At 29.4% G+C, this 20,312-nt stretch overlaps 1 protein-coding gene across 4 annotated transcripts in view; it reads right to left on the reverse strand.

The window, feature by feature from the left end:
• The window catches only part of xirp2b (xin actin binding repeat containing 2b), a 134,259-nt gene that overhangs the window by 52,786 nt on the left and 61,161 nt on the right, over window positions 1-20,312 (reverse strand). For 2 of the 4 annotated variants that reach the window (XR_007828419.1, XM_051119185.1), the window contains one exon: window positions 20,200-20,297. Coding sequence is in view for 1 of the 4 variants with exons in the window: in XM_051119185.1 (XP_050975142.1) it covers window positions 20,200-20,297 (98 nt within the window). In the remaining 3 variants the exon portion in view is untranslated. Of the gene's footprint in view, window positions 1-6,953; window positions 7,271-20,199; window positions 20,298-20,312 lie in introns of those variants that run through there. The other 2 variants (XM_051119186.1, XM_051119188.1) reach the window with 1 other exon arrangement.

Consider the following 20,312-nt stretch of genomic DNA (forward strand, 5'->3'; position numbering starts at 1 on the left):
TATTATTATATAGGCCACTTATTTAAAACGTTTGATGTTACTAAATAATATTTATTATTAAACTGGTGCATATAAATGAAATTGCTTAAAAAAGTAATTAAAAGTTTGGCCATATAAATGAAAATGATATGAATACAATTCTTGAATATAGTTCTTAGGAAAAAATGTCTACATTATTTTAAGTAGATGTTTTTTTTTGGACAACAGAGATCATAAACATGCATTAAAAATTATTTCATGCTTACCTAAAAATTAAAAAATAAAAACATTCACAAAAATAAGACCCTTTGTATCCTTGATTGATAAGAAAAAAACAAAATGAAGACAAAAATACAGATTATTATTATTATTATTATTATTATTATTATTTTCAACAGCCCTGTATTAAATAGTAAATTGTATGTAAATTAATTATTATTACTTTTATTATACAGGCCATTTCAAATGGCTGATGTTACTAAATATTATTTATTATTAAACTGGTAAATATAAATGAAAATGGTTTTAAAAAAATTGTAAAGTTGGTGCATATAAATGAAACATATATTAATATAGTTCTTGAGTATAGTTAGGGGAAAATTGCTAGATTATCTTAAGAGGAAACAAAGTAAAACAGACAATTATTTTTTTGTTTACCTAAAAATATTATTATTATTATTCATTCATTCATTATATAGGCCACTTAATCATATCTGATTTTACTAAATATTATTTATTACTAAATTGGTGCATATAAATGAAAAAAATAAAAAAATAAAAGTTGGTGCATATAAATGAAAATGATACGAATATAGTTCCTGAATATAGTTATTATGGAAAAATGTAAGGTTTTTTGATTTTTTTTTATTTTTTTTTTTAACATTAAACATTTTAAATTTGCCTGAAAAAAATGGTTTGATTACATCAGTTTTTATTATTATATTTTACTATAATTTTTTTCCCATTTCAAAGGAAATGCATAAATATTAAGATACTGATTCATGTATTAAAAACATGAATAAATAAACATTTTAGAGCTATATTATAAAATATACTGATGTTAAGAAAAAATCTATTTCAAAGGAAAAGCATAAATATTGAGATACTGATTCATGTATTAAAAATATGAATAAATAGATAAACACTTTTTCAGAGCCATATTGTAAATTATAACCATGTTCAAAAAAAAAGTTTCAAAAGAAAAGCATAAATATTAAGATACTGATTCATGTATTAAAAATATGAATAAATAAACATTTTAGAGCTATATGATAAAGTATACCTGTTTAAAAAATCCATTTAAAAGGAAATGCATAAATATTAAGATACTGATTCATGTATTAAAAATATGAATAAATAAACATTTTAGAGCTATATTATAAAGTATACCTATGTTTAAAAAAATCAATTTAAAAGGAAATGCATAAATATTAAGATACTGATTCATGTATAAAAAATATGAATAAATAGATAAACACTTTTTCAGAGCCATATTATAAAATATACCCATGTTCAAAAAAATACATTTCAAAGGAAATGCATAAATATTAAGATACTGATTCATGTATTAAAAATATGAATAAATAAACATTTTAGAGCTATATTATAAAATATCCTCATGTTTAAAAAATATATTTCAAAGGAAAAGCATAAATATTGAGATACTGATTCATGTATTAAAAGTATGAATAAATAAACATTTTAGAGCTATATTATAAAATATACCCTTGTTCAAAAAAACTATTTCAAAGGAAACACATAAATATTAAGATACTGATTCATGTATTAAAATATGAATAAATAGATAAACATTTTTAGAGCCATATTATAAAATAAGCCCATGTAAAATCCCCAAATGTGTTTTTTTTTATTTATTTATTTTTTTTTTAAGTATCAAAATAGCCATAATCGCCCAGCCCTAAAGCCAGAAGCCATTTCTAAAATGCACAGCAGTCATATGATGCATGATCATAGGTGGTGGTACATAACATCAGTGGGTAAAGAGTACTCTATTTTAACCGTCCTGGTGTGGGGGGGCATTGCTGTAAACCCATCAACCTGTCAGGAAGGATGAGCAACCACAGACATCCACCACCCAAAATAAGCCTGGTAACAGCTACTCTTGCGCTTCAATGCTTTTAAATGCAGCTCTGTGTTAGAGAAGATGATGGAACATCCTTGTTCTTCATATTTAGGACAGTAAGCGCTCTATGGGGCAGCTTTAGTTTACTATTGAGCTTGTGCTGGTTGAAAGCATTCACCTTGAGATCATACAAATGCTCACGTCTAAAGCGTGTCAACAATCCGAGGCGATCTTGTAATGAGTTATGTACAGTCCAGAGCTCACATGACAGGAAAGTGAAGTAATCTAGGCGCCAAGTAGCCGCAAAAATAAATCTAACTTATTTTAAACCAGGCTGGCCGGTGGAGTCGGGTTTCTAAGGGAGAGCTGAGGAACGGTAGATGATCCACAACCTGCTCTACTGAACATCTGATTGACCTGTTATGAAAGATGGAGAAATTGCAACAATACTGTGTTTAAATTACAGCGAGTGAACTACATTTCGGTGCTGGTGGGGCCACCTTGTACCTTTAGTGTAAAGTAGTTACTGTAAAAAAAAAAATGTTTATTTTGAACTAGTAAACAAAACAGGTTATTGGGATACATTTTACAATTAAACTCTTTATTTGTTTTTAAAACGTACTAGCAATTTTTTCCCTAGGCAAGGACATTAAATAGTATTTAAACAAATACACAAAACACAAATAAAAACAACTAAAATTGTAACAAAAAAATCCCAAAAAATGTCCAAAAAATGGTGCAAAGCAGCATTAAACTACTGTAACTGTTTTGCTGTGGAAAACGTTGATAAATTCCATTTTTTAACATAAATTAGGGAATCTTTTTCTATTGTTGCTTTCTTAATCTTCTTTTACAGTAGATGAGCTTATTTGGCCATAAAAAATAACAGTTATGCAGCATTTTGTGCTACACTTTTACTCATTGAAATGTAGCAACAATAAAAAAAAAACATTTGTATGTTATTTTTTTCTATGCCAAAATTTCACATTTAATTCAACTGATGTTTCTTTGTAATTTTTTTTGTGAACTGCATTTATTTTTCTACATTTTTTTCAGTCAAGGATCTCAGGGTAATGACATTAAACAGTATTTGAACAGAACTCAACAAAACTGAATTTTAAGTGAAAACATTTTTTTTAAATGCCAAAAATCATTAGGATATTAAGTAAAGACCATGTTCCATAAAACTATGTTGTGCATTTTCTACCAGAAATATATCAAAACTTATTTTTTGATTAGTAATATGCATTGCTAAGAACTTCATTTGAACAACTTTAAAGGTGATTTTCTCAATATTTAGATTTTTTTGCACCCTCAGATTCCAGATTTTCAAATTAAACATTACAAATTAAACAGATTTACTTAAGGGTTTCTGTAGGTTATTATTAAAGCAGAACAAATATCTTTCAATAGGCTCAGAAAAATATTTGTTCATGTTTTAAGACTTTAAGTTTAAATACTTCATTTTAGATTTGCATCTCAAGTAAATGTACATTACCAGTCAAAAGTTTTAAGATTTGTAGGATTTTTAATGTTTTTTAAAGAAGTCTCTTCTGCTTACCAAGCCTGCATTTATTTGATCCAAAATACAGCAAAAAAAATATTGTGAAATATTTTTTACTATTTAAAATAGTACAAATAGAACTGCTTTCTATTTGAATGCATTTAATTTTTATTATTATTATTAATATTTAAAACAGTTAAGCATATTTTTCCGGGATTCTTTGATGAATAGAAAGATGCAAAGATCAGCATTTATCTGAAATAAAAAACTTTTGTAACATTATACACTATACCATTCAAAAGCTTTGGAGTCAGTATAATATTTTTTATTTTTTATTTTTTTGGTGTGAAATTATAGAAATAAATATTTTTATTTAGCAAGGATGCTTTAAATTGACCAAAGGCAATGATAAAGACATTTATAATGTTACAAAATATTTCTATTTCATTTCTGATTCTATTCATCAAAGAAACCTGAAAAAATTCTACTGTTTTTGTACTGAAATTGTACTGTTTTTGCTGTACTTTGGATCAAACAAAATGCAGGCTTGGTGAGCAGAAGAGAATTTTTTAAAAAACATTACAAATCTTACTGTTCAAAAACTTTTGAATGGTAGTGTCTTGATTTAAGGATATTTACAAATTTGTATTAAAAAAAAACAAAAAAACTAAGGATTTGTTTGTACAATGCATGCAACATTGCATGCAATTATTTTATGTTTTTTTAAGAATTTCTGCTCAGATTTAAATTAGCATGAAATATGTGTACATTAACGGTTATATTTTAATGCATCTAAAAATGAAGAATGGGATCACCTTTATTAAACAAAACAATCCCTACTTCAACGTTTGTCACATTGAAAAACTTTCTGAGAGTGACTGAAATTAAATTTGCGCAAAGTCAATTTTGTTATTTGTTGCAGAAGGAGTGAAGGTAAAAGAGAGAAAAAAACAAATTTACAGGCAATTTCAAGACAGTGACAGAATTGATCAGGTAAAAAAGAAACAAACAAGTTCTTAATGAGAAGCTTGTGTTCTCAGTCATTAAGACGGAGCCTAGAGTCTGACATCAGTCTGCAGGAAGATTGCTGGCGGTTCAAGAAAAGCAGGTTTATGACCGATTCAATAAACAGCTCAATATGGGATTTTACAGCAAAATGAAAACGCCGTAGAAACAGTACAAAACTAGATCTGCCATAGCAAAAGTCACTGAAACGATACTAGAGATTACTGAATGGTTGCAGGGGTGTTGCAAAGCAGTTGCAAGCGTGGTTCACTTCCTACTTATGGCTCCCTCAATGCAGTCTGTGGGACTTTGTTCATCTATTTTATCATCCACCAGGTAAAAATCTGATTATTGTGAAAGAAACAACACAACTCTACTAAACCAGCTGTAGGATTTCAATGTTCACAGCACAACAAGCTAGTTGAGATACTACTATGTTTAAAGCTTACCGGTTTGTTAATATATATATATATATATATATATATATATATATATATACACATTAAAAGCATGTATATATTTAAGAAAATGTTATAGTTATATGTATATACATTCAATATACATTCATATATATATTTATATGACATATAAATATATATAGACAAATATTTTTTATATATATACATGCATGTATACATATTTATATATGCGTTACAAATACACACAGTACACACACATATATTATGTAAACACAAAGTTTTTTTCTGCATGCAAAAATTAATCGTTTGACAGCCCTAATAGATATATCAATATATATAAAAGTACATTCAAAATAATTATAGTAATAATAATAATAATAAATGTTTATTGTGATATCTAATATTAACTTATTAAAAACAATAAATAAATACTAATATATACATGTTATAAATAAAACTAAATACTACTACTAATAATAATAAATAATAGCAACAATAATGGTACTATTATTAATTATAATTACCAATAATTAATAATTAATCATTATTTTAATAATATATAAGCTGCATCTATTAATAACAACAAATATCGATATATACATATGTATATAATATTATATAAAATAACATAATAACGAAATAAATGACATATAATAATTATTAACAGTAGTAAATTATTGTTATGATATATAATGACTTATTAAAAAAAATTATATATACATATGTATATAAAAGTACATAGTATTACTACTACTACTACTAATAATAACTAGCCTAATAGCAACAATAATGATACTATTATTAATGATATTGCATGTATATAATATTATATAATGACGTAAAAATGAACTTATAAAATGATTAATAATAGTAAATGAATATTAATATATACATATATTAATATTGATAAAATTACATACAAATAATTAAGTAATAATAATAATAATAGTATTTATTATGATATATAATATTAACTTAGTAAAACAATAAATATACATATATGTTATAAATGTACACACTACTACAACTAATAATAAACAATAGCAACAGTAATGATAGTATTATTAATAATAATTATTAATACTTATTTTTATAATATACAAGCTGCATGTATTAACAACAAATATCAATATATACATATATTCTGTATATAATATTACATAAAATGACAATGACGAAAAAATGATTTACTTAATATCAAAATTATTCATAATAGTAAATGAATATTAATATATACATATATTAATACTGATAAAATTACATATAAAATAATTATAGTAACAATAATAATAACAATTATTATTTTGATATATAATATTAACTTATTAAAAACAATAAATACGGTTATAAGTGTACATACATACTACTACTACTACTACTAATAATAATAATAATAACAATAAACAATAGCAACAATAATGATATTATTATTAATAACACTTATTAATATTTTTTTAATAATATATAAGCTGCATGTATTATTAACAACAAATAGATATATACATATTTATATAATATATAAAATGTAACAACATATAATAATGACAAACAAACACATTTAAAAATAAATGAATGAATGCATGAATGACAAATTAATGACTAAAAATATGTAGAAACAAAACAAAAACACTACCAAAAGGCATCTAGTTGGGAACAATTATTCTCTCAGTTATATAACTCATTATGCTATTCATCAGGTTGTAAAATAGTCATTAACAGAATCACTCTACTCTCATCCCTATACAGCAAACACCTGCAAATCACCTACTTCTCATCACAAGGCAACCGCTCGTTAACAGAGCAATGTGTCAATCGCCACAGCCTAACAACGACTACAAAACTCCCTGTAAAGTCATCCTCTCCACCACATCTCCTTTAAAACACAATTACAAGCTGAATGCTCCTCATTATCTTTTTCAAACAATCCAAGCCGATCGGTCAGTCCATCATCCGTCACACTCACCAACTGTGTGTCAGTCCGTTAGAGGAGGGTTAGAGATCCACTGATTGGGCCTGTAGTTTCCTGCCTGTCCTGCAGGTCGTCAGACTCGCCAGCAGTCTGGTTTGCTTAGTTCTCCAAAGGCTGGTGGAGACCAGCTCCAACGGCACCCATAAACGTAACGCGTATTCAGCAAGCCTTCGGGAACAGCTGCTTTTATTTCAGACCATCTTCTTCTCTCCCCTCCCCTCCCCTCGTTCAGTCCTGCGCACTGCCAGCAGGGCTTTTTTTGGAGGCCTTCATGCCTTTGGTGTCATGCTGGGGAAGCAACAGTCCGTGTTTCTTTCTCGACCTCTCGGTCAAATCAACATTCTGTTTTCAGACAATAAAATCAACATCAAAAGTGCATCTAATCTGAAGGTTTGACCTTGTAAAGCCTGCTGTATCATATTTCATCTGCAAACTTCAAATGCCTCTAAACTGATTAAAACTGCTGAAAAACCTGTTGCACTACACTGCATCTACTACATGCCTTCTGTCGCCTGATTGACATATTAGACTTTTTTAGCAAGTATAAGTAATTTTAGAATAACTGTACAAATGTGTTTTTGCTGTGAAATCTACTGATTTTTATCAAGTGAACGTAAGAATAACTTTTATATTGTTAGTAATATTTCAAAATAATCACTTGCTAAACTGTTTCCTTGATTATACATAAATAATTTTTAATTTTCAGAAAAATCAGGCTAAAATCTGATTATCATCAGGCTTTTGAGCAACGTTTACTTGTTGATCTCTCAATCATTATAGTATTGCATTGCATTATATGTTTTTAAACTACAGAGAAACTACAGAGTTTATTATCTTACTAAGACATTGAGAAATATAGTGACTAACATTTATATGCATTTTATGTAAGCAGTCTGTAATACTACTTATAAAAACCATATTAATTTACATTATAAGCTACTAGAATTGCACCAAACTGCATATTTTGCACAGTTTTAACCTGTGAATGTTTTTAAATTACATTTAATTAAAAAAAAATTTTTTATACACTGTCATTCAAACGTTTGGGATCAGTAAGATTTTTAATGTTTTTACTAGAGTCTCTTATGCTCATAAAAGCTGTACTTATTTGATCAAAAATGTAGAAAAAAACAGTAATATTCTGAAATATTATTGCAATTTCTAATATTGGTTTCCTATTTTAATATACTTAAAAATATAATTTATTTCTGTGATGCAGCGCTGAATTTCATCAGCCAATACTGCAGTCTTCAGTGTCACATGATTCTTCAGAAATCATTCTAATATGCTGATTTATTATTATTATTATTATTATTTTGAACTTGTGATACTTTTTTCTTTGATTCTCTGACGAATCAAAGAAAAAAAAAGAACAGCATTTATTCAAAATAGAAATCTTTTCTAACAGTACAAGTCTTTACTATCACTTTTTATCTATTTAACACCCATTTCTTAAAAAAAAAAAAAATTACTGACTATTTTATTTGGAATAAACACTGTTCTTTTTAACTTTTTCTTCATCAAGGAATCATAAAAAAAGGCTCACAGGTCCCAAAACAATATTAACACTGATTATAAATCAGCATTTTAGAATGATTTCTGAAGGATCATGTGACACTGCAGACTGGAGTAATGATGCTTCAGCTTTGATCACAGGAATAAAATATATTTTAAATATATTCAAATAGAAAACAGTTTTTTAATTGCAATAATATGGTTTTATTCTAAAGGCTCAATAAACAATAAAAATAGGTTTTTCTGACATTTATTTCATACGCTTTGCAGGGTTAGTGTAATGCATTTCCCTATTGGTTCAATTGGCTCTGGCATCCACTGGCTCAAAACAAAATTTTGTTGAGGGGTGTCACACCTACTCACTTTTTTTGGGTGAATTCTTACAGTTCTCTGTCTGTCACACTCTCCGATTAAATTTGGAACCAAGGTGACAGACTAAATGACTGCTGCTGACAGTTCTCTCTGATTTCATGCATTGCAACACCCAGGGTTTGCACATTTTCTGACCAATTTGCATGATTTTTCATGACATTTCCAGCGGTTTGCAACGACTGACTGGAAAATGAAAATGATTTTATAAAGACTGCATTCAGAATGAAAAATAAATAGCCTAGAATTAAGCATAACTATAAAAATTCATAGTGACAACATAAATTTTCCATGATATTTTAAGGTTTTTAATAATTTCCATTACATTTTCAATCTTTTAAATAACAACTTTGGGATACCTGACATTTTTTCAGGATCATGAGACTCCATTTGGGCAGGGAATCAATAGGAAGCTTATCAAAATCTCTGGAGTGCTGCACAAATGAAAACAATAATAATATAATGAATTCACTTCAATAATACACTGAATAATTACAAATAGCGCTGCTTCCATTTTCTTGTTTCATAAGTCATTTAAGTACAGGAGGAAAACATTTCTCACGCATAACAATCAGCATTTGTGATACGTGGCTTTTTGTTTGCTGAGGAAAATTAGTTTGGATCAGATTCGAGCAGGACAGCAGCTTGCCAGTATTATTGAGAAAAAGCGCATTGGTCACTGCCAATGCAAGGAGAGTCCATCACACCGACTGAAGGATAATATCAAATACGCTTGTTGTTGTTGAGATTTGGTAGAGCCAACAATTTTGCATTTGGCAGACAACGTTATCCTAAGCGACTGAAAATCAACCCACGACCTTGGCACTGCTAACACCATGCACTAAAAGCTGAGCTACAGGAACCCAATGAACTGTCAGGTTTTTATCTGAACCTTCAGATTTACCAAAAAATTACTCACCGTCAGGCCATTAAAGATTTTGACGAGTTTGTATGTTCAAAGTAACTGTACATTTTTATTTTTGAAAAATTGACAATTGAATTATTCATTCCATTTTTAAGTCACATTCCTAGTCTTCCAAAAACAATTATGAGAAAGATTCTATGTTGCTGTAATGAACTATTTTTCTTATATAAAACGTTATGCTAATTTACAAGCCAGAAATATTTTTTTACACTACCAGTCAAAAGTTTTTCATGTTTTTTAAAAAAGTCTCTTCTGACTCACCAAGGCTCACCAATCCTGCATTTATTTGATTTAGAGTACAGCAAAAACAGTTACATTTTAAAATATATTTTTACTTAAGCTGAATTTTTAGCATCATCATTCAGAAATCATTACAATATTCTGATTTGCTGCTCAAAAAAAAAAAAAAACCTATTATTATTAATATTATAATTATTTTTACTATTCTTTTACTATTTTTACTAATAATACTTTTTACTAGTATTATTATTATTATTATTATTTATTGAGTTGAAAACAGCCGAGTAGAATTTTTTAAGGTTTCTTTGATGAATAGAATGTTCAGAAGAACTGCTTTTATCTGAAATAGAAATCTTTTGTAACATTTTGTAAAATAACTGTTTTCTATTTGAATATATTCTAAAATGTAATTTATTCCTGTGATCAAAGATACATTTTCAGCATCATTACTCCAGTCTTCAGTGTCACATGATCCTTCACAAATCATTATAATATTTTGAAATGTAACATTGCATCACTTGCTCACCAATTGATCCTATGCAGTGAATGGGTGCCATCAGAATTCAAACAGCTAATGAAAACATCACAATAATCCACAAGTAATCCTCACCACTCCATTCCATCAGTTTAACATCTTGTGACACCAAAACCTGTCATTGACTTCTGACGGCACCCATTCACTCCAGAGGATCCATTGGTGAGCAAGTGATGTAATGCTACATTTCTCCAAATGAAAATACAAACTCATCTACATCTTGGATGGCCTGAGGGTGAGTACATTTTCCGCAAATTTTTATTTTTGGGTGAACTATTTCTTTAAAAGTCTGACGCTCTATACCGACTGAGCTCAGATGCACTAAAAACCAGTTTAGAAATCTGAGATGCTCTCTTACAAGTCACTAACATCATCAAAGCAGCCTAAAAACAACATGCACACACTAAAGTGTCCAGCATCAATCCTGACTCTGCGGGTCAGAGTTTTAAAGGGGTGAAAGCTCTGCAAAGCGGGTCAGTGATGTAACAGAGAGGCTCCAGAGACACAAACAGCACAGCAGACACATGAGACCCACAGAGACGTGGAGGGACAGATGTGGGGGCAGATATATGAGAGACCCTGTCTCTCCACTCCCAGCAGGGCGCCAGTCCGCCTGAACCGTCCTCTCTAGCCAAACGAAACGAGAATGTTCAGCGTTGGGGAGCGACTAACTAAAAGTAGCGATGCTGCTAACTTCAGTACAATTTTCAGGAGCATGACAGTAGTACAACTAAAATAGTGCAGCTTTTCCAGTAACAAGCTACCTTTCCCCCCATAAGTTATATATGTGCACTACCATTTCCTACCATAAATATATCAAAACATAATTTTTTATTAGTAATATGCATTGCTAAGAACTTCATTTGGACAACTTTAAAGGCGATTTTCTCAATATTTAGATTTTTTGCACTCTCACATTCCAGATTTGTTCTTGTTCTAAGAACTCACTTGGTTTTGTTTAACTGTTCAAAGATTTGCGTCTCAAGTAAATGTACATTACCAGTCAAAAGTTTATGAACAGTAAGATTTTTAATGTTTTCAAAGAAGTCTCTTCTGCTCACCAAGCCTGCATTTATTTGATCCAAAGTACAGCAAAACAGTAACATTTTTCTTAAAATATTTTTACAATTTAAAATTACTATTTTCTGTTTGAATATATTTTAAAATGTAATTTATTCCTGTGATTTCAAAGCTGAATTTTTAGCATCATTACTCCAGTTACATGATCCTTTAGAAATCTTTCTAATATTCTGATTTGTTGCTCAAAAAAACATTTATTATAATAATTGTTATTATAATTATATATTTTTGTAGTTTTTTTTTTTTTGATAAATAGAAAGTTCAGAAGAACAGCATTTATTTGAAATAGAAATATTTTGTAACAATATAAATGTCTTTATCATCACTTTTGATCAATTTAAAGCATCCTTGCCTGTTTTAAATATTGATAATAATAATAATAATAATAATAATATTAATAAATTTTTCTCAAACAGCAAATCAGCATATTAGAATGATTTCTGAAGGATCATGTGACACTGAAGACTGGAGTAATGATGCTGAAAATGTATCTTTGATCACAGAATAAATTACATTTTAGAATATATTCAAATAGAAAACAGTTATTTTACAAAATGTTACAAAAGATTTGTATTTCAGATAAAAGCAGTTCTTCTGAACATTCTATTCATCAAAGAAGCCTTAAAAAATTCTACTCGGCTGTTTTCAACTCAATAATAATAATAATAAGAATAAGAATAAGAATAAGAATAAGAATAAGAATAATAAGAATAATAAGAATAGTAAAAATAATTATAATATTAATAATAATAGTTGTTTTTTTTTTGAGCAGCAAATCAGAATATTGTAATGATTTCTGAATGATGATGCTAAAAATTCAGCTTTGATCACAGGAATAAATTACATTTTAAAATATATTCAAATAGAAAATAGTTATTTTAAATAGTAAAAATATATTTTAAAATAAATAGACATATAGTTTAACATTTAATTCATGTTACAAAAAAAAAAAAAGTTAAAGTTAATCATAAAATAACACACTGTTCAATTTGTTTCAACTCGACTGGCAGAAATAAAAAGAAAACATTTGGCAAAAGGATGAAGAAAAGCAACTGGGTCATTCTGTGTCAACATAACCACAGGTCCTCAGCCAAAATCTTTTTTCCTGGTGAAAGAAATACATAAAAGAAGATGAAAGTCAAAATATTAAATGCTATGGATGAATATTTACTGGGTAATACATTTTGTAGGGGTTATGATGATTTTGGATCAAAAAAAAAAAAAAAAAAAAAAAAAAAGGTAAGGTAAGGTGCTCGAATCACCTTTTTGGATAAAGATGGGTAGATATATCAGTAAAATCTGTTTATTTTAGAAATCCTTGTTGCAATTTATGCCAATATAATATATACAACATATGATACGCTACCAGTCAAAAACGTTTTTGAACAGTAAGATTTTAATGTTTTTTTTTTTAAAAAGTCTCTTCCGCTCACCAAGCCTGCATTTATTTGACCCAAAATACAGCAAAATCAGTAATACAGTGAAATATTTTTACTATTTCAAATAACTGTTTTCTATTTGAATATATTTTAAAATGTAATTTATTAATGATCCTTCAGAAATCATTCTAATATGTTGATTTGCTGTTTAAAAACATTTATTACTATTATTACTATTATTACTATTATCAATATCTAAAACAGTTGAGTACATTTTTTGTACTCCAAAGATTTTATCAGCATTTATCTGAAATTAAAATATTTTGTAACATTATACACTGAACCATTCAAAAATTCAGCTTTGACATCATAGGAATAAATTACATTTTAAAATATATATATAAAAAAAAACGTTATTTTAAATAGTAAAAATATTAAAAAATTGTACTGTATTTGCTGTACTTTGGATCAAATAAATGCAGGCTTGACGAGCAGAAGAGACTTCTTTAAAAAACTAAAATCTTACTGTACAAAAAACGTTTGACTGGTAGTGTATGAAAACTTTTCAAAACCTTTTGACTCAAAAAGTATTAATATCCTTTAAGATTCATTAAGATCCTTTAAGATTTTTACAGCTCTGTATGGGCTGAGAATTAAATGTCTCAGATTTTTAGTTGTCAAAAAAACATTTAAAATAGAATCACCCAAAAACTAAAAAACTGTAATTGTAAATGCTATATAAAATGCTACTTTAATTTGGATTTAAAAATAATAATTTAAAATCAATTTATTATTTTAATGTTAGATTTAGCAAAATTTTAAACAAATAACAGTTAATGTATATTTTTTTAAGGCTTTCAAACGATTGATCGCATACAAAATAAAAGTTTGAGTTTGCCTAATATGTGTTTGCACTGTGCATAATTATTATTTATATATAAATACACACAAATTAATGTATATATTTAAGAAAAATGTTTGTATTTATATATAAAATAAATTATATAAAAATTATAATAAATACATATACTTGTAAATATTTCTTAAATCTAAACCAGAATGTGTTTGTATTTATATATACATAATAATTACACACAGTACACTCAAACTTTTATTTTGTATGCGATTAATCGCGATTAATCGTTTGATAGCCCTACTTTTGTTTAGCAATTTATTACATTTGACTTGAAATCTCATTACAGTTTTATTCTTTTATTATATACATTTTTATTTTTTTTATGAATATGTTTCATAGGATTTTTTTCTTCGAAAGCTATAGATTACGGTTTATAAAGTTGTAAATATAGACATTTTTCTTACAAAAACACAATTATCTTCAGAGCCGTGTGGGACACTTTTTATGATGGACGGATGTGCATTATTATATTTCTTTTAGACAACTGAAGCTGGCCATTTTTTAATATAACTCAGATTGTATTCGTCCGAAAGAAGAAAGTCATATACACCTAGGATGCCTCGAGGGTGAGTAAATCATTTTCGGGTGAACTATCCCTTTGAATGATTAGTAGCCTGTAATTTGAAAAGCTACAGTTTCTTCCCCAACACTGACGCTGTCATAAACCAACACAAGTCTGTCAGCAGTCTGACTATACTGTATGCTTCACCATCAGGGGGAAACGACACCTCAGCATCCTGTCACCTGTCTGCAGGAATGTGTCGTGATATCCCCTCTCCACATCTACATCCATACCAGGAACTCCACGGAGAAAGACGATCCCGGAGTCTCAGAATACCGGCATACGCCGCTCCATCATGCCCTGCGCAGTCACAGCAGGATGGAGAGCCATGAAGGCTGACAGGAGCAGGACAGCAGACAGACCACCAGAGACAGTAGAAAACCACAACACAACACTGCAGAATTCAATAGCTTTAAATAAAGTCCCTACGATCAAGTGTCACAACAACAATAACGTCACTGAGTGAGATTGTCCAGATTCAATCATGCCAAACATGGCGGGTATATATAGGCCTGATCATATGGAAACAAATGCTTTTTTTGGGTGATAATGGATTGCCAACTTGTCACGATTAATTAGTTGTCAACACTAAGCTGATTTGTGTAAACAAGTTCATTTATAGCGCTTAATTGTGACTATGTATCTAACATCTATATAGCAGTGAGACTAATCAGTAAGATGTCTCTTCTGCTCTACTGTGTTTATTTGATTAAAATATGGTAAAAACTCTGAAATATTATTACAATTTAAAATAACTTTTTTCAATTTGAATATATTTTAAAATGTAATTTATTCCTGTTACGCAATGCTGAATTTTCAGCATCATTACTCCAGTCTTCAGTGTCACACGATCCTTCAGAAATCATTCTAATATGCTGATTTGCTGCTCAAGAAACATGATTATTATTATCAATGTTACAAAAAGTTGTTTTTTTATTTTTTTATGAATACAAAGTTCAAAAGTTCAGCATTTATTTGAAATATTTTGTAATATTACAAATGCATTTACTGTAACTTTTGCTTAATTTAATGCATCCTTGCTTAATAAAAATATTAACCCTTTAACTGTCACTCCCATTTCTGAACACAGACATGCACTATCCAGACTTACATTTTTGTAATTCATGAATGAAAACATTTTGTAATATGATTTTAAATGTACATTTTCTGTGGTAATGCAATGTCTGATTTTAAAGTGCTTTTCAAAGTATGAATTTTGAGATTTGAAGTTTTGAACTGATATATAATTTCTTATGATTTCTAAAATGTAAAAGGGAAAAAGACAACGCTGAAAGTCTTTTGTGACAAAGGTCAGAACTCATGTTATGATGTACGCACGCTTTACATATATTAATCTATTACTTTTCCTACATAATTTGTAACACAAAAATATGGTAGAATATCTATTTCGGAGTCTTTCCAACGATGTATAGTTTGTCATGATTAGATTGGGATTTATTTGTAATATGGTGAAGTAAACGCAGGCGTCCCACAGAGGGGACGGTGACAGTAAAAGGGTTAATTCCTTTTCAAAATAAATCTTATTGACCCCAGTACTGTGTCTAGAGCTCCATCTGTCCATATATCCGTCTAATAATCCATCTGTGAATGTGATTGGTCAAGCGCCATTGGCTCTTGTAAAGTGAGAAAAACTCTTGTAATGTGATGTGTACGTCTTTTGAAATCTGTAATGGTCATGGCAGACTGATCAGTAATCATATCTACCCCTCCGGGGAATGTTTTACTGGCTTTCAATTATTTTAATCAGTTTAACATTTCCTTTCCCACACTCTCTTTCTCTGCAACACCTCACTCTCTCTCTCACTCTTTCGTTCTCACTTTCCCTGTGCTCTGACAGCTGATAAGCAGTGAGTTTCGAAACAATCTTTCCAATCTGATACATCTCACTGCACGCATGACAAAACAGAAGAGAAACAGAAAGCTGAAATGGTGAGAAAGAGGCTCAGTGATTACAGTCTAGCTACGGGAAAAAGACTCTGTGCTCACTGTTGGACTGGTGAGGTGGAATCATTTTAGAGACATACAAATATTTACTAATCCTCTGACAATGAAGCTTTGCATCTGTAACCTTGGTAAATACAGCTAAATTTGTTTCACAATAAATGAATGTTACAAACTTAATTAACAGTTCACACAAAACTGAAAATTTGCTGAAAATGTACTTAACCTCAGGCCATCCAAGATGTAGATGAGTTTGTTTCTTCATCAGAACAGATTTAGGAAAATGTAACATTACATCACTTGCTCACCAATGGATCCTCTGCAGTGAATGGGTGCCGTCAGAGTGAAAGTCAAAACAGATGGTAAAAACAATCTATCAAAGTGTTATCCATCAACGTGAAGTAAAAAGTATGAAAGCCCGTTTTTATCTTTGTCTCACTTTTTATCTCACAATTCTGACATTTTTTCTCAGAATTCTGCGATTAAAACACAATTCCGAGTTATAAAGTAAGAATTGCATGATATAAACGTAATTGACTTTATTCAATTTACATGAAAATTTATATCTCACAATTCTGACTTAATTCGCAATTGTGTTATAAAGCCAGAATTGCGTGATATAAACTCACAATTCCAAAAAAAAATTCTGAACTGTCCATTTGTATCTCACAATTCTGACTTTGCTTATCAGAATTGCAAGTTTATGTCTTGCAATTTTGACTTTATAACTCCCAATTTTGAGTTTATATCATGCAATTGTGAGAAACAAAGTCAGTATTGCAAGTTTATATCTCACAATTCAGACTTTTTAACTCGCAATTTCGAGTTTATATCACGTAATTCTGACAGTCACAAATGCGAGTTTATATCTCAGAATTCTGACTCTTCAACTCTCAATTTCAAGTTTATATCATGCAAATTCTGAGAAACAAATTCAGTACTGTGAGTTTATATCTCAATTCTGACTTTATAACTCACAATTTTGAGTTTGTATCACAAATATCTAAAAAACAAAGTCAGAACTGCGAGTTTATATCTCACAATTCTTTCGAGTTTATATTAAAAAATTCTGAGAAACAAAGTCAGAATTGCAAGTTTATATCTCACAATTCTGACTTTATAACTCGCTATTTCGAGTTTATATCACGCATATCTGAGACACACAGTCAGAATTGTGAGTTTATATCTCAAATCTGACTTTACAACTCACAATTTCGAGTTTGTATTTCATATATCTGAAAAACAAAGTCAAAACTGTGAGTTTATTTCTCACAATTCTGACTTTATAACTCGTGATTTCGAGTTTATTACACAATTCTGAGAAACAAAGTCAGAACTGAGAGTTTATATCTCACAATTCAGACTATTCAACTTGCAATTTCAAGTTTATATCACGCATATCTGAGGAACAAAGTCAGAATTACAAGTTTATATCACACATTTCTGAAAAACAAAGTCAATATTGCGAGTTTATATCTCACAATTCTGACTTAATAATTCACAATTGTGTTATAAAGCCAGAACTGGGAGATATAAGCTCACAATTTCAGAACTGTCTGTTTATATCTTGCAATTCTGACTTTATTCATCATAATTGTGAGTTTATGTCTTGCAATTTTGACTTTTTAACTTGCAATTTCGAGGTTATATCACACAATTCTGAGAAACAAAGTCAATATTGTGAGTTTACCTCCACAATTCTGACTTAATTTGCAACTGCAGTTTATATCTCACAATTCTGACTTTATAACTTGCAATTTCACGTTTATATTACACAATTCTGAGAAACAAAGTCAGAATTGCAAGTTTATATCTCACAATTCTGACTTTATAACTCACAATTTCTAGTTTGTATCACATATATCTGAAAAACAAAGTCAAAACTGTGAGTTTATATCTCACAGTTCTGACTTAATTTGCAAATGTAGTTTATATCTCACAATTCTGACTTAATTTGCAAATGTAGTTTATATCTCACAATTCTGACTTTATAACTCACAATTTCTAGTTTATATCACATATATCTGAAAAACAAAGTCAAAAGTCAGTTTATATCTCACAGTTCTGACTTAATTTGCAAATGTAGTTTATATCTCAAATTCTGACTTTACAACTCACAATTTCAAATCTGTTTACAACTATTTCGAGTTTGTATTTCATATATCTAAAAAACAAAGTCAAAACTGTGAGTTTATTTCTTACAATTCTGACTTTATAACTTGTGATTTCGAGTTTGTTACACAATTCTGAGAAACAAAGTCAGAATTGCGAGTTTATATCTCACAATTCAGACTATTCAAATTGCAATTTCAAGTTTATATTACGCATATCTGAGGAACAAAGTCATTATTGCGAGTTTATATCTCACAATTCTGACTTAATAATTCACAATTGTGTTATAAAGCCAGAACTGTGAGATATAAACTCACAATTTCAGAACTGTCCGTTTATATCTTGCAATTCTGACTTTATTCATCATAATTGTGAGTTTATGTCTTGCAATTTTGACTATAACTCCCAATTTGGAGTTTATATCATGCAATTGTGAGAAACAAAGTCAGCATTGCAAGTTTATATCTCACAATTCAGACTTTTTAACTCGCAATTTCGAGTTTATATCACACATTCCTGAGAAACTAAGTCAATATTGCGAGTTTACATCTCACAGTTCTGACTTAATTTGCAAATGCAGTTTATATCTCACAATTCTGACTTTATAACTTGCAATTTCACGTTTATATTACACAATTCTGAGAAAAAAAGTCAGAATTGCGAGTTTATATCACAATTCTGACTTTATAATTCGCTATTTAGAGTTTATATCATGTATATCTGAGAAACAAAGTCAAAACTGTGAGTTTATATCTCATAATTCTGACTTTATAACTTGTGATTTCGAGTTTATTACAATTCTGAGAAACAAAGTCAGAATTGCGAGTTTATATCACACAATTCAGACTATTCAACTTGCAATTTCAAGTTTATATCACGCATATCTGAGGAACAAAGTCAGAATTACGAGTTTATATCAATTCTGAATAACTTGCAATTTCGAGTCAGAATTGTGAGATTAAAAAGTTGCAATTACCTTTTTAAAATTTTTATTCAGTGGCGAAAACGGGCTTCCATAGAAAAGCATTTTTGCAATAAACTATTTTTTTGTTTGTTTGTTTTTGTTTCCTGTTACTTCTGGGATAAAACACGAGTCCTCTATCCATAAAATTGCCTACTACAGTGAAAAAGTCATCTTGTCTGAATCAGGAGAGAAATATGCACAGATCAAGCACTGTTTACAAGTGAGAACAGTCCAAAATGGCTCTAAACAAATAGATTTTGATGGGAAAGAACAACCTAGGATAGGCTTTTTCACTGGAGGAACCATTATTATGCATTATGGACTCGTATTTCGATGAAAAGTGATACTTTTTACAAACACAAGACATTAATTGGACTGGAGTGGTGTGAATTACTTGTGGATTATTGTGATGTTTTTATCAGCTGTTTGGACTCTAATTCTGACAGCACCCATTCACTGCAGAGGATCCATTGGCGAGCAAGTGATGCTACATTTCTCCAAAACTGTTCTGGTCAACTCATCCACATCTTGGATGGTATGAAGTTGAGTACATTGTCAGCTAATTTTAATTAAGTATTGTTCAAGTATTGTTTCAGTTCATAGTGGAAGTGAGTTCACTAAATACGAAATGTGTTGTACAAAGTAAGAACGGTTCTATTTACTTACACTAATGTGACTCACTGTAATCGTTTTCAAATGAGGCGTCTCTCTCTTCAGTGACTGCGAGAAGCGCTTGATTCGATTCTGTTTCGCAGTCTCTGCAGGCTTTAATCACGTTACTGAAAAACAGAAGA

This window comes from Labeo rohita, chromosome 9 (assembly GCF_022985175.1).
Source record: "Labeo rohita strain BAU-BD-2019 chromosome 9, IGBB_LRoh.1.0, whole genome shotgun sequence".
Lineage (NCBI taxonomy): Eukaryota > Metazoa > Chordata > Actinopteri > Cypriniformes > Cyprinidae > Labeo > Labeo rohita.